This window comes from Pteropus alecto, unplaced genomic scaffold (genome assembly GCF_000325575.1).
Source record: "Pteropus alecto unplaced genomic scaffold, ASM32557v1 scaffold251, whole genome shotgun sequence".
NCBI classification, from domain to species: domain Eukaryota; kingdom Metazoa; phylum Chordata; class Mammalia; order Chiroptera; family Pteropodidae; genus Pteropus; species Pteropus alecto.
In genome coordinates this window covers 202699-218173 of record NW_006431048.1, presented here as the reverse complement: position 1 = coordinate 218173, position 15475 = coordinate 202699, and the positions used below count along the sequence as shown (strand labels likewise).

The following is a 15475-nucleotide window of genomic DNA, read 5'->3' as shown; positions in this document are numbered from 1 at the left end:
AAACCCAGGCTGCAGACATGAAAGGGGTGAAGGGAGGCCTGGTGTGGGCCAGGGAAACAAATTTCAGTTCCTTTCATTTCTTGTCTCAAGGGCTAATTCTGTCCCAAGGAGAAGCAGTCCAGGGAGGCATCTCCATTCTGTTGGGGTGTGGGCCTTCCTGAGAAGTCTGACCTGCTGCCAACCTGACATCACTTCTCACCTGGCTCTGATCATGTGTTGTTTCATATTACAGTTCATTTGATGCTTGCCTCATCTTTCCTAATGGACTATGAGCATCTTGAGGTCAGAGATTGTGTTCGTTTGTCTTTGATTTCTCAAGGCCAAATGGTGCCCGGCTGTGAGTAGCTGCTAGGGTCTATTGAATTGAAATGGATTCACTGTTTTCTTTTGAGTTATTTCTTTCAAATAACTCTTCAGTACTGGATTACTTGGTCAAAAGGCAGGAGTATTTCTGAGATCTGATTCTACTGTATTGCATGTATTTGTGTACATTTCTAGTTTACTTACTAGACTGTGCCCTCCTTCAAGACAGGGTTAGTCTTTTACTCATCTCTTTACTCTCCTCAGCACCTATATTAATTGATCTCTTGCTAAGAAATCAATAAATTTAGATGAATAAATGAATATCTAAACTCCCCTCCACCCAGCTCTCTGCCATCTCATTAACTGAATCATAACGTGTCTTTTTGCTCAGATCAGAAGCCTGCGAGGTGTCCTTGACTCTTGCTTCTTTCTCACTCCTTACACAATCCTTCACCAGGTCTTGTTTACTCCACCTTCTAAACAGCTCTTAAAGCCTTCCATTTCTATCCTCAATGCCCCACTCTAATGCGAGCCATTGGTTTTTCTCACCTGGTCTGCACACACTAGCCTCCTAACTGGTGTCCCCGCCTCCTCTCTTACCCTTCTACAAGCCATTCTCCTCAAAGAATGGAGTAACCTTTAAAGATAACATTTTCTGAACATTTTCTGAACAAATCAGAAAAGTTTCCATTGCCCTTAGGTTAATCCCAAATTCCTTCCAAGCAGCCCTGCCTGCCATGGCTTCTGCTTCCCCATGAGCCTCCCTTTCTCTGGCCCGCATTCTCATTCTCTGGCCTTGTTCCCATTCCTTAAATCTTTCATGCTCTTTCCCACCTCAGATTCATGGCATATCTTACTCTTTCTGCCCGGAAGCCTCCCTTTCTACTTTCTATTCTGCTCCCTACCCGTTTTCTTCTAGCTAAATTCTCAATCGAAATATTGGTTCTTCAGAGAAGTCTTCCCTGACCTTTGTGACCCCCCGCCATCTGACTAGGTTGGGTCCTCCTGTTATATACTCCCACAAAACTCCATACTTCCATATAACCCTAGAAATTACTTGTTTAGTGACCTTTCGCCTACTACCCAGCTGTCGGCTCCAAGAAGGCAGGAACAGTGACCGTCTTGTGCACTGCAGTGATCCTAGTGTTCAGAGAAGTCTTCCCTGACCTTTGTGACCCCCCGCCATCTGACTAGGTTGGGTCTTCCTGTTATATACTCCCACAAAACTCCATACTTCCATATAACCCTAGAAATTACTTGTTTAGTGACCTTTCGCCTACTACCCAGATGTCGGCTCCAAGAAGGCAGGAACAGTGACCGTCTTGTGCACTGCAGTGATCCTAGTGATCCTGGTACTCAACAGAGTACCAGGCATAGGTGTTTCATACATGTTTTTAAATAAATGAATGGATGAATGGATGCCTTTACTTGTTCCCATGAACCCACCCCGGTTCTCCTTCCAGTGCTTATTTGATCTGTTTCTTAAAGAAGTGCCATTCATATTTGATCCCTCCCAGAATTTAATCCCGATAATAATCTCTGTATCCTTCTCCTATAAATGCAAATACATCTCATAGCAAAACTTATTCAGCCTCCTGAGGCCACTACAGTGCCCCTGCTCTGCCCTAACTCCCAGCACATGGGCCTTTTGTGTGTGTCCTGGAAACCAAGTCTCTGGAAGCAAGTTAAAAGGAAAGAGCTTCCTTTCTCCCTTTGGCACAGTCCTTCAGGTCACGGAGCTGCCCGCATATGCAAGACTCCTACATGGATGTCTCTGAAAAAACTCCCCACACCTTCGTCTTATGCAAAGACATGGCAAAAAAAAAACTTGGAAAATTCCACCTTAAAACGTAGAAGAGGTTTATAAACTCTGGCATCATGTTTTAACTTCTCTAGAAGTCACAAGAAGAAGGAATGGATTCTGGAAATCTTACAGAATATTTTACTAACAAACATAGACAACTGTCCATCCAGGATGTCTGGAAAAAGAGCTGGCTCCATGAATGGTTCTTATTTGGGAGTGGGATATGGCAAGCAGATTTTGTGCTGCTTCCGGGATTGAATGTCATTACATTCTAAGGACATGTTACAGGTTTATAGTGACTTCAGGTCAGAAATATTTAGAGTTGAGTCTGTCCTAGGAAATCTGAGCTGAGTGGTTACTTCTCATCACTATAAGAACCTCTGAAGAAAAAAAAAAAATCCCAGACCTGATTAGAAGATTGTCTCCTAAAATCCCTTTGGCAGAAACTGGTTCTTCTAAAAAAAAATTTAAAAATCTACTTTAAGCTGTACCAAGAGCCTTTGAGAAGAAGAGGACTCTACTGGCTGGACGGGTTGGTGGGTTGCCCTTACCATCTCATGGAGAAACACTGCTTCAGCTCTGGCCCTGGGGCTCTCCTGCAGAGCACTGGACTCCATCTGGCCAGCCTCTCGACCCTCCTCCACCACCTTCTCTGGATCCAGTCTCTTCTCCAATTCACTTGAATGTTGGGAACTCACGTTGACTTCTGAGGTATTTTTCTCTTCCAGTTGGGCTCCTGGCTCCAGGGAAAGGCCTTTGCTGCATTCCACTGTCTTCATTGCTTCCGATCCTGGCGTAGCATCCTCAAGAACCACCTTCTTAGGTACAGAAGCTGCAATGAGGATGAGAGTAATCAGGTGAAGAGGACTTCATTTGAAGAAAGGCCATTCCCAGCACAGTCACTGTCCTGGACTAGTCCTGCTTCACAAGGATGGAGGGAATTCTCACAGCTCACTGCTGCCTCATATTCTTTACCCTTTCCTCCCAGCAATGTCCTGTCTTCAGATCTCAGAGTAAAAGACTATCGGAGTTGGGAGGGACCTTGAAGATCATCTAGTCCAGTGGTTCTTAACTGGAAACCATTTCGCTCATTCCCTCCCCAGGGTACATTTGGCAATGTCTGGAGACATTTTTGGTTGTCACAACTAGGTGGGTGAAGTGGTTACTGGCATCTAGTGAGTAGAAGCCAGGGATGCTGCTCAATATCTTGCAGCGTATAGGAAAGTCCCCTACGACAAAGAATTACTCAGCCCCAAATGTCAACAGTGCTGAGGTTGAGAAACCCTGCTTAATCCAATCTTTCACTTTACACATAAGTAAATTCAAGCCCCGAGAAGTCAAGGTTGTTGCCTAAGGTCACAGAAATCTATTATTTACACAAAGCTACAAAGATGTATTATGATTGTGATTGACAGTTTCTTAACAGGTAGCCTGCCTCAGAGCCCACAATCTTAACCACTTCACTACATCGTCTTACAAACTCCGTTAAAGCAAGTCGAAGTCTGGTTTTTAATCGCTTGCAATGGCAAGAGAGCCTCTCTCCCCTGCTTTACCCGCAGAAGTCTCAGCTCCCAGTGGCTTCTCCTCTTCAGGCCAACCTCCACTCTCTGAGCCCTGGAAAGAGAACTCTTCTAGGCTGGAAAGAGACTGCAGCTCCTTTGGGGGTGTTCTGCACGGGGTGCTGTTAGTGCTGATGACAGCTGACACGCGGAGCGGCACAGACACGGCAAAGGGCTCGGAGATGTTCAGGGCCTTGCGCTGGTGACGTGGCGAGGGCTCCATCTGGAAGAGGCTGCTGGTGAAGACGGACTTGCTGGGGCTGTCGTTCGAGGTGTAGAACATACCCAGCATCTTCGGGGCTGTCTGCTCGCTCTCAGGATCCTCGATGGGCCGGAACACCTTCAGCTGCTCAGGTGGGGGCCGAGCCTGAGTGCCCTGGAGTTGGCTTCGGTCACTGCTCATGTCGAAGCCCCCCTCGGCCCCCGCCGGCATCCCCTCCATGCCCCACTCTCCCTCCTGCTTGCTGAGGTCACATGAGCTGCCAGTGTTGGTCACATGCATTTTCGCTGCTGGAATGAAAAATCCACCAGTGGTGACTGTTCGACTGAAATTTCCTTTGGCTTCTTTACCTAGTAAAAAGAGCAAACGAACACATGGTCAGCAGCCCGGGCACACACACGACTACGCAGCCTTCCAGTAAGGGAAGGCACACAACACTTGAATACTGGAAAGACATTGCATTCTAATAAGGGCACAGCAGCCCTAATGAAGACAGGTACATAATATTTGGTTGGCAAGAAGGGAAGCATCTTCTCATGTGCAGAGAATTTTGATATGATGGCCTGGTAGGATCTTTGCTGTTGTGTCATGTGTATCTGTTTTAAACTTTCCAGGTAGAGCAGTTTCCAAAAGAAGGCCGCTGCTAAGATTTCTAAACAGAGCAGTCATCCACCAAGCATTAAATGTAGATCACAAAAAAATAAAAAAGACAAATGGGAGATGGCGGAATGATGTTTGCTCAAGATGAAGAAGACAAAAAGGGCAAAATAACAGAATTTTGTTTTACTTTGAAACTTTAAAACTTATTGTTTTAAACCTTCTCTGGCAGATGGACTCCAGTGGGGTTTTAAGTTCCAGGCAAGGAAACAAATACTGCTGTGGCTACACTTTCTCCCTTTTCCCAGGCTTCCTCCTGCTGATTCAGAGGCTGAGAAACTAGAAATGTAAATTAACTCAATGGTCGAAAGCCCAGTTGTGAGGAGCAAGTTCCTGACTGGCTTAGAAGTGAGGGCAAAGAGGAGAAAAGTTTGTATGGGAAATAAATAAGCTGAGAGATGACTGGAAAATAATTCCCCACCAGGAACGAAGTGCTCTGCTGGACATCTAATGTAACGTTAGGTTTAAAACTCTCACGATCACTCCTTCAACACGTGAGGAAACTGAGACCCCAGAGGTTAGTGCCCAATATCCATGGAAGTGCTGACCTAGATTCTGAAATATTAAATTCTGTAAAATGGGGCAAGAACTGCCTCAAGAGGTTTCAAAACTAAAGCAAATGGGTGAATATAAAGGGGAGAAACTGCAAAGTATCGAGTCACCTTAAGAAGAGTTCACTGAGTATTGTACAAGTTCGGATTTATTTTTAAAAGTTGTTCTAAAGATTTTTTGTATTATTTCAGGTTGCTTAATTTACCAAAGAGCAAAATGTTTTATATTAAAGGGGTTAGACAGTCGTGGGGTAAATATGGGGGTAGTCTGCTGCTAGGGAAGCCACGTGTCTTATAACTTGTAGCAATGCTGTGGGCTCCCAAGCAGAAACAGAGTTACAGGCAAGTCAGACCCAAAGGCTATAGCTGTAAGAACCAACATGGTGAGGTGCCACTCCAATGACAGATGTTACCTTGCATGCAACTGTATGCACATCTACTCCAACATGTCTACATGCCAGGCTGGTGCCCATCAATGTTTACTGATGAATGAATGAATGCATGAATGAATCTACCAACTCAAAATCATGATTTGACAAGTACGATGAAGCTAATGCCTATGGAAACACGCAAATTCCAGACACATTAGTATTTAGGCACAAAACTCTGAGTTATAAACCAGTGCTTGGCTCCTCTACATGCCCAAGGGAGAAAGCTCTTCTGCCTTGGTTTTCAGGTGTTGCCCTTTTACCTGGTTCAGGTGTGAATGTAAAGCAGCTGTCGTCTCCCTCTGTGGTTAGAGGAAGGCTGGAGAGAAAGGACAGCCCTTTAGGCCTTGCCCTACAGTGGAGTAGGGAAGGTTAATGCAAGGGCCATGTGAACCCCTTGAGTTCAGGAAGGGTCAGGAAGGGATTGGGGACTCGGGGATAGTGCATGATCGTGACTGGGGACGAGCAGACCCGGTGGCTTATGAAGGCAAGTCTGGTGTAGAGCCTCCAGTCTTGCAGCTATAATCCCCAGGTCCAAACACAACTGTAAAATCTCACCTTCCACAGGCACTGAGCACAGCGAGTCCATGCTTTTAGCGGGTCGGATAGTAGCTTTTTCCACTAAAGACAAAAGAAAAAAGAGCCCTGTTGAATATATAGTAAGAGGAAGCATTCAGAACAATAGGTCAGGCTGTCAGTAGACAAAATAACTTAGTTTAGGAAAGATTTTCAAGTATTTATAATTTTCCCCTTCAGGAAACCAAACAGTCCCCAACTGCTGCTAGATGTTCCTACTTTCTTAATGGGCTTGACCTTATAAAAACAGGGCATCTGTAGATCAAAGTTTTATTAACATTTTACAAATAAAGATAAATTACAACTTTGTCAAATACTAGCTGTTAGCAAATGAGGACTCCTGAACCCAACTTTATTGTCCAAAAAGGATTCAAAGATTCATCCATGGGGTAGAACCCATGAGGCCCCAGGCAACCCCTCCTGTGTTGCAGACTGGAGAGTGAGATTCTTGGCTGCAGCTCTCTCAGCAGCCAGGAATTTGGTATACCAGGTGAGAGGGCCCAGGGGAACTGAAGTCACCTGTCTCCCACGTGCAGCTCTGCTCCTGGAGGTCTGCAGACTGGTTGCTCCTCCAGTGATCTCATCCACCAAGCAGATACCAAACAAACCTTTTTGGGGCAACTACTATGTGTTTGGTGGACTCCATGCATCTCTGTAAGTCACCTAAGCAGGTGTTTGGAAAAGTGCGGCATGTCTTTTCAGGGAGCTCAATTAACTGGAATGTAGTTCCTTCTAGGTCAAGTTTGCTATGAGGTCAAAAGGGCATATTTGGCCAATTGTCCCACAAATATCCTTTTTCCAGTCCAGGAACCCATATTGCATTTAGTTGTCATGACTCCTTAATCTCCTCCAATCTAGGACACTTTGTCAATCTTTCTGATCTTGACACTGGCAGAGTACTGGCCATTATTTTACAGAATATACCTCAGCTTGGGTTTGTCTGGTGTTTTCTCATGATTGGATTAAGGTTATGAATGTTGTGCCTGTCTCAGGATGTCATATCAGAAGGTAGATGACGTTAATATCTTATGGTTGGTGATGTTAACTTAATTGCTTGGTTAAAGTGCAGGTTTTGAACAAAATCGGTAATTTATTTAATAGTATTATATTGATATTAATTTTCTAGCTTTGATTATTGTATTATGGTTATAGAATTTGTTAAAATTTAGGGAAGCTGTGTGAAGAATATATAGGTTCTCTGTGCACTACTTTAATAAATCTAAAATTATATATATAAAAAAAAAAACAGAAAGACCCCCCTAGTTAATTTATATTTTTCTTTCAGGACTAGTGAGTTTAATATGATCAGACCAAGACTTAAGAAGCAGAATTGGGGTAGGGGGTGGAGGAATCTCATAAACAGAACTGTTATTGATTCTTACCTGAAAGCCTCTGTCCTCTCACAAACACACTGCCATTTCTACTAAGTTTTGATTTGGAGTCTGATCCAGAACGTCCCAGATTAAATATTGATTTCCACTTCTTTGATTTACTGGAGAGCTTTCTTCTAAAAGAGCCAAGCCATAGGGGTTAGTTTGATAACTACTCACTTCAGTAGGGCTTTTAAGTTGAGAAGGAATATCCCAATCATGTTTTAGTTATGAATGGCTCTGACATTTCAAGAAATTCCTCTCTAAAATCCAACTTGAGCCTGACTCTCACCCTGTCAGTGGTCCCCAAACTTTTTAGCACTAGGGACCGGTGCTCCTGAGAGTTTAATGCCTGATGAGCTGAGGTGGAGCTGAGGCAGTGATGCTAACGCTGGGGAGTGGCTGCAAATACAGATGAAGCTTTGCTCACTTGATCGCCACTCACCTCCTGCTGTTCGGTCCATTTCCTAACAGGCCACAGACCAGTACGGCCCGGGGGTTGGGGACCCCTGCCCTAGATGATCAAGCTAGGCTTTCATGAGTCAGAACGAAGGACCACGTTCCCCAGGAGAAGGCACAAAGGCGTGCCATTCAAGGCAAGGGTAGAGCAAACAGAAGCAGGAATCAGTGGTCGCCAGCAATCACACAGTTCTGGGAATTCTGGTAGGAATTCTGGTAAGCACTTTAGTCCTGAGTTTTCAAATGTACCTATTTTTTACAGGAGTAAACACTAAAGACCATAGACCTCAGTCCTGTTATTTCCCTGCACTGTGGGCCCAACAGCAGTCACAGCCACAGGTGAGGGAGAGCTAGTGAAGACTTTCATGGATTGCAAAGGAGGTGTACGAGAAAGCAACCTGGAAAAGATTCTGGCCTGGGAGAGCTGAAGGCTGCCGGGCGTTGTCAATGGTCACTGCAGAGAAATACCCAGGGTAGTTAGTGTGTCTCATTTGCCCGATGCCTGGCACCAGGCTGCTTCGGTAAGAAGCAGGGAAAGGACAGTGTTGGACTAGATCTAGGGAGCCTGGTGCCACCACCAGGGGTCACCACAGAGGCCGTGCCCTGCTCTGGCTTGGCCCAGATCTCAGACTTCATCAAGTTCCAGGATGAAATCCTGAAACTCGCAGGTTCCACAAAGAACCTTTTCTCTGCAGGGCTCTCATAGAGCACCCAGATCTCCAGCCCAGCAAGTTTTTACCATCAATCAGAGACAGATCTGCAGTGCTAGGTGGTTTCTTTGGATCTGGCCTGGTTTTCTCAAGCGCTTGGCCAGGGGGCGGATTTGACAGGATGACATAAACTGAGGCATGGTGCAGCCCAGGTGTGGTTAAAGGCACAGAGAAAATGCACTCGATGGTCCTTCTGAGGTCCTCTTCTTCCTGATCCCTGGGCGAGAGTCTTACTCTTCAGGGACTTGGTGGGAGCAGCAGAGGGGCTCCGTCTCCAGAGAGCACCAGCCATGCACTCCAGGAAATGGAGGGTTTCTCTCCAGGAGAGCTGTGGGCGTGCCATTCCCATATAAGCAGTGCGCTAGGCGTCCCCCTTCCCTACAGTTGTGCAATGTGGCAGTGCTCCTTCTCCCTCCTCAAAGGGAAATGTCTTGGGGAGAGCACTGGCAAGAGGTCTGAGGTGTCTGTTTTCATATTTCTTTGCACTGACCAAACAGCAAGGATCACTCTCCAATGAAAAGGTTGCCTTCCAGCCGCTCCACCTACTGTGTACCTAGAATTTAGGACTCCTGCTGCCTCCTTTTTATAGAGGGTATGAGGGCGATGGACAAAGGGATGTGTGGAGAGCAGGATTGCAACAGAGGAAGTGACAAGAAGAAATGAGGAAAGAAAATATCCTATGAATAAAAATGACGTGTGGTGTTTATTTGGAGAGGAGGAAGGGCTCTGACAGGTATGAGAGGAGGAAAGGAAGCCACAGATGGCATCTCCAAGTGCTGCATGCCCAGAGCTCCCAGTCTGGAGTGACATCATTTGTCAACTTGTCCTCCATTCATCTCTAAGCCTTTCATAATGTTCCGTGGAGATGAAGGATTGGGGAGGCGGCGGCAGACAGAGTCAAGCCTTTGCTTTTAGTGAACTTCCTTTTGAAAAAGTCAAGCCTGTTTTGTCCAAACCAGGGAGCAAAGGATTTCAGTCGTGACTCTTGACACCTAGCAGCTCCACCCCCATCACAGTACTAGGGACATCTGGTGGGAGACCAGGGTCTTGGTAACTTTGGGGCAGTGAGTGAAGGCATCAACCCCTGGTGAGAGAAGAGTTGTGGGGAGAGATCTTTTCTCTTCTGGAATGTTCCCTTACACCCTAACCCAGACCACATTCCCAACCCATGCTGCCATCTTGGCCCTGAGACTATGTTACTTCCTCCTCTGTCCCCCTCCATCCAAGCAACTCCCAGAATTTCAAAGAATGCCATTACTTGTTGTCCGGTAACTCAAGGACGGTGTGGAAGAGGGTGCCCATGGGGGGGACAATCTCAGGCAGACTGTTCTCCCTCCGCTCCTTTCGAGCAGGATGGTTAGTAGCCAGGCTCCGGGCCTGAGCTTCTTCCAGGCTCACCAACTTCATGGGCAGGGAGAGGACTGGCAAGGTCAGGCTCTTCATGATAGGCCGGTTTTCTGCAGAGAGACGAGAAGAGCTCATAGACTCCTAGGAGGAAACCTGTGCACTGGTCCAGCCAGATTCCCCATCTGCAGCTCCTCCCTTCTTGACCTCCTGACAAGGACTCTTCTTGGGGGTGGTGGGGTGTGGGGCGAAGTCTGCACACAGGAAACTGACAACCTTCCTGGCCAGACTAGGAAGAGAGCACTAGGGGCTTCAGGAGGTAAGCTGCACTTGCTGTATTTATCAAAGAGTGACACGTTCGTTCGTTCATTCATTCATTCATTCATTCGATAAAGATGTATTGAGCACTTACTGTGGGCCAGAGTAACCACAGTGGTCTTTAGCCCTGGAGACTGCTTAGTGCTTTGGCCAGGTGGGAATGTTATGTCCAGCCACAGAAGTAGCCTCGCTCAGCTAGGATAAGGCAGGAGGTTGCCCCGTCTCTCCACAACTGGAGAACAGAGACTCCAAGGCAATTTAAGGTCGAAGCCTGTACTTTCCCTAAATCACCCAGGCTTACATCTCTTCAGTAAAAAGACATTTTACAGCCTATAGTATACTCCAAAAGATAAGAGGCTATTTACTCACTATCCAGACATCTTCTAGTATATGCAAGCTAATCCTTTCTTTCCAAAGTTTTTTTTTAGAAATAGAAGTGATGATGACAGATCACTGGTGTCGAGGGTTATCTCTTTCCTACAAGTCAAGTTTCTCGACTTGAGGAAATTTTGCACCCCCTCCCTCCAGCCACAGATATTCGGCAATGTCTGGAGACACTTTTGGTTGTCACGAGTGTACATGGGAGTGCTACTGGCACTAGTGGATAGAGGCCAAGGACGCTGCTAAACATCCTACAATGCACAGGACGGTGCCCCACAACAAGAACGAACCAGCACTAAACCTAGTGCCAAGGTTGAGAAACCCTGATCTAAGTAAAAAAAGGTCTAAGTTTGTCACTATTTAGTCTTTTGGCAACCTTGCCAGTTTTCTCTAACTTTGGAAGTTGCGAAGAAACTCAAAGATAACTTTGCCCAGCTGAAACTAAGAAATCATTACAAGAGTCACCTCATTTTCAGAAAGCACCTTGAGAGTGCTATTTCTCTTTGAAGAGCATGACCCTCTCTGAATAGAGGGAAATAAAACCACTGGAAAAGGGCCTTGTAGAAAATGGAGACAGGCTGTGACACTGGAGTGTGGCCAGGGAGGGTAGCATGACAGTCATGCAGCGGGACTGCAATGAAGTAAATCTGTGATCCTAAAAACTTTCTGTAAAGCTTCTGACTTCAGCTCAGTTTTTCCTATTTAATACAAAGAAGGTTAAAATATTTAAATTTACTCTCAATATTTGTTCATAGATTTTAGATTATTTATTATTTTGTTACTTAGTTATTTATTTACTTAAAAAAATGAAATCACTCTGGGAGTAACTGGAACAATGGAAGACCACACACTGCGGGAGTCAGGAGGCCTCAGTTCATCACCCACCTCTCCCCCTAGTTCTAGGCTCCAGGATCCTAAGGTCGACTCACTGTTTCTGCTTAGGTGTTTGTTTAATAGGTATCTCTAACTCTATAGTTCATAACAGAGCTTGTGATTTCTGCTCCTCACCTCCAAACCAGTACCACCTCCCATCTTCTCCAAGTTGGTAAATGGTACCATGGATCACCTAGCCGCATAAACCAAAACCTGGAGTAGTTATTTTTCACCCATTCCTTTCTTCGATGCAATCCCTCCTCCCACATCCGGCCTATAATCAAGTTCTGTAACTCTGCCTCCAAAACATATCCTGAATCCAGTCGCTTTCCTCCTTTCCACTGCTAACATACTAATCCAGGCCACCACGACTTCTCACTTGATTTCTGCCAGAGCTATCTAACTGGTCTCCCTGCTTCCAGGCTTGTTGCCTTTCAGTCTCTCCTTCGAACCTGAGCCAGAATGCTCAGATCCTGCACTCCCTGTTCGAAATCCTCCACTGCTTTCACTGAGAACAAACCGAACTCTTAGCATGATTTACAAGGACCTTCCATCTGCTTCCTCTCTTCTATTTGCCCACTGACCCAGTGGTCTATAAAGATATACAGTGAAATTTTTGAATGCGTATTCCCTTTATATATAAGTGTATATTTGTAAACTATGTATATTAGTCTTATGTATAATAGAAAACATACAAAATCACAAACACTACAAAGTATACAATAACAATAAGTGAAATGAGAAATTGTAATAGTTTCTTTCAAAGCCCATACTTTGGTACTTTGGTCTCTGGTGCCCCTGGGGTGGGGTGCCCCACTTTGGAGACCACACTGGCTTTAGCCGCACTGGCAACCCTATGAGCCCCCTTCCACCTCAGAGCTTCTACACTGCCTGTTCTCCATGTTTAGAACACTCTTCCCCCAGATCCTCACATGACTGGCTCCTTTAGTCATTCAGATCTCAGTTCAAAGATCACTTCTTCAGTGACCATGGCCACTCTGTACCCAAATAACACTCCAAGTCACTGACCATCCCATTACCCTGCTGTCTTTTCTTCATAGCATTTATGGTCTTTGAAGTGATAATACATTTATTTGTAAACTCACGTATTGCCTGTCTCCCCAGCCAGACCATAGCTATACGCAGGACAGCATCTATGCTGTTTGTATAATGGCACCATCCTTAGTGTCTAGAACAGTGCCTGGCACACAGGAGGTGCTCAATACATACTTATGTTTCAATGAACCTTGGGTATAGCACAATCTCTCTGGCCTCATTGCTCTCACTCATCAATTAAAGAAATTGGAGTCTATGACTTCTATAATCTTTCTAGTTTGAAAAAGAACTCTCATTCCAAATCTAAAATTCCAGAGAGTAAGACTTACTCCATTTTGTGTAAACATTAAGTGTGGTACTTTACCAAACTCAGTGCGAATTCATAACAGGAATATTTAAATGAAATTCATTGAATAATAAGCATTGGAGGCAATCGAGAGTTAAAGGCTTAAGAGTAAACTGGAGTTCAACATACAGGAGGAAAGATGATTAAGGCATCTGTCATGAAGAGAGCAGGCATTTCCAGGTTAGAATTAAGGACAACCTTGACACTAACAGTCATGGATGAGACTTGTCTAGAAGAATGTTTCCCGAAAGTCATTAATAATAAATAAACCGTGAATGTTTATCTATTTTCCTATTTTTGCTTCACAGAGGCAGCAGAGAATTAAGGAAAGAGCATGGGCTGGACGATCTTAGGTCCAATGTTCAGGCCCACCAGTTGCCAGCTGTGTGACTTTGGGCAGCTACTAAACTTTTCTGGTTCTCTGGTTCTTCATATACAAAATAAGGTTGATAGCAATTTCATGAGCTTGTTGTGATAAGTCAATGTGATGACGTATGTGCAGTGCTTGCAACAGTGTAATTTCTTGGCATAGAGTAAGTTCCCAATAAATTATTGGTTGACTCAAAAGAATGAACGAATGAATGCATATTACTTCTCATTTACTTTCAAAAAGAATTTATATAGCTTACAATAAATAATACATCTATAATGGGGGAGTTAAAATAAAGATAAAAGAGATGTCAGCCACTCCTAGGTATATAACCAAGAGAATTGAAAACACATGTTTACACAAAAATTTATACATGAATATTCACAGCAGCATTACTCATAATAACCAAAAATAGAAAACCCAAATGTCCATCAGCTAATGAATGGATAAATAAAATGCGGCATATTCATATAATAGAATATTATTCAGCCATAAAAAGCAATGAGATGCTGATACATGTGACAATATGGATGAAACTCGAGAACATGTAAGTGAAAGAAGTCAGTCACAAAAGATTATGTATTGTACGATTCCACTTATATGAAATGTCCAGAAGAGGTAAATCCATAGAAACAGAAAGTAGATTAGTGGTTGCCAGGGCCTGGGGGGAAAGGAAAATGTGAAATGATTGCTAAACGGGTGTGGAGTTTCTTTTCGGAGTGATGAAAATTTTCTGAAATCAGAAAGTGGGGATGGTTGCACAATTGTCTGAATATATATAGTAAAACCCACCAAATTGTATACTTTAAAATGATAAAATGGTGAATTTTATAGTTAAGTGAATTTTATCTCAATAAAAAAATAATTAAAAAAAAAAAGTCATAAACCACATTGCGGACGGGGGTGGGGTAGGAACAATTATACCTGGAATCAAAATTTGATGGCAATTGCCACTGATTGTTCTGATGATTACATTTGGTTTTTCCAAGTACACCAGCTAAAGAATGGAAAAGAATGCTTTGATCAGCTAACACAAATGAGTTGCAGATATGATTCTCATACACTATTGGTTCTCCAAATGTGGACCCTGACCAGCAGCAGCAGCAGCAGCACCTGGAAACCAGTTAGAAATTGCAAATTCTCGGCAGCACTCCAGACACGCTCAATCGGAAACTCTGGGGTTGCGGCCCAGTAATCTGTGTTTTAACAAGCCTGCTGGGTGATACTGACGTACACTGATGTTGGAAAACCACCCTCACATAAATGGTAGTTACCACGCTTCTTGACCAATTGGATTTCTGGTTTTTACAAATTAGGCTCACATGAGTTCAAGCAGCATTACCCAATTCACTCCTAGGGTTCATTATGCCATTATAAGAGCTAGAGAACTGAAATATAATATCTTGCATCCCATAACACCCAACCTGAAATAGCTATATCTTTCTCACCAATACAGCTACAGTGGGTTTCGATTCTAACTAGTCTCTGCATACACATGTCCTTGCGCGCGTGCACGCGCGCGCGCGTACACACACACACACACACACACACACACACACACATTTTTGTATGCATAGTACCTGGTGTAGGGCAGAACAAAATAAGCATTCAAGAAATGTTGGAGAAGAAAATGCATTCTGAATATACATATGAATCCGAACACATGCCTCCTAACTCATTCACTTAAGACTTCAAGGGTCTTAGGAAATATATCATGCTGAAATTAAAGATGAAATCTAATAGTTAAAGAGAGGAATGTTGCCAGTGCCTCCAGATACTAACTCAAAGAGTTCTTAAACTAATACCAATAGCATGTTATACCAGGTCACCACACCACATTCACGGGACAGGCCAGGAAAGTAACTGATCGGAAACATGCTATGCCCACCCTCACACACACCACACTCTTGCTGCACACATACAGACATACATATGCACGGACACACACACAGTAATCAGCACACACACAGCCAACATTCAGAGTTAGAACCAAGGCCACCCTAACTTATTCTTAGGCCCCATGACCAAGGCGAGAAAGAAGGATGGGCTGGAGAGGGTGTGGGCTGGAGGGGGTGTGTGAGTCATTACCATCATTCTCCAGAGGCCCAGGTGCACCATTGTTAAAGATTTGATCCACGTGATTCAATATG

The 15475-nt window shown here is 44.3% G+C and overlaps 1 protein-coding gene across 1 annotated transcript in view; it reads right to left on the bottom strand.

Moving 5' to 3' along the window:
* Positions 1-15475, bottom strand: part of ARHGAP31 (Rho GTPase activating protein 31) — a 90457-nt gene that overhangs the window by 7895 nt on the left and 67087 nt on the right. Inside the window, exons 6-11 of the mRNA XM_006905531.3 lie at positions 15414-15475; positions 9896-10094; positions 7481-7605; positions 6081-6143; positions 3661-4236; positions 2659-2939 (exon numbers count right to left, since the gene is read on the bottom strand). The exon at positions 15414-15475 is cut by the window's right edge and continues 72 nt beyond it. Coding sequence (XP_006905593.1) covers positions 2659-2939; positions 3661-4236; positions 6081-6143; positions 7481-7605; positions 9896-10094; positions 15414-15475 — 1306 coding nt within the window. The remainder of the gene's footprint in view (positions 1-2658; positions 2940-3660; positions 4237-6080; positions 6144-7480; positions 7606-9895; positions 10095-15413) is intronic.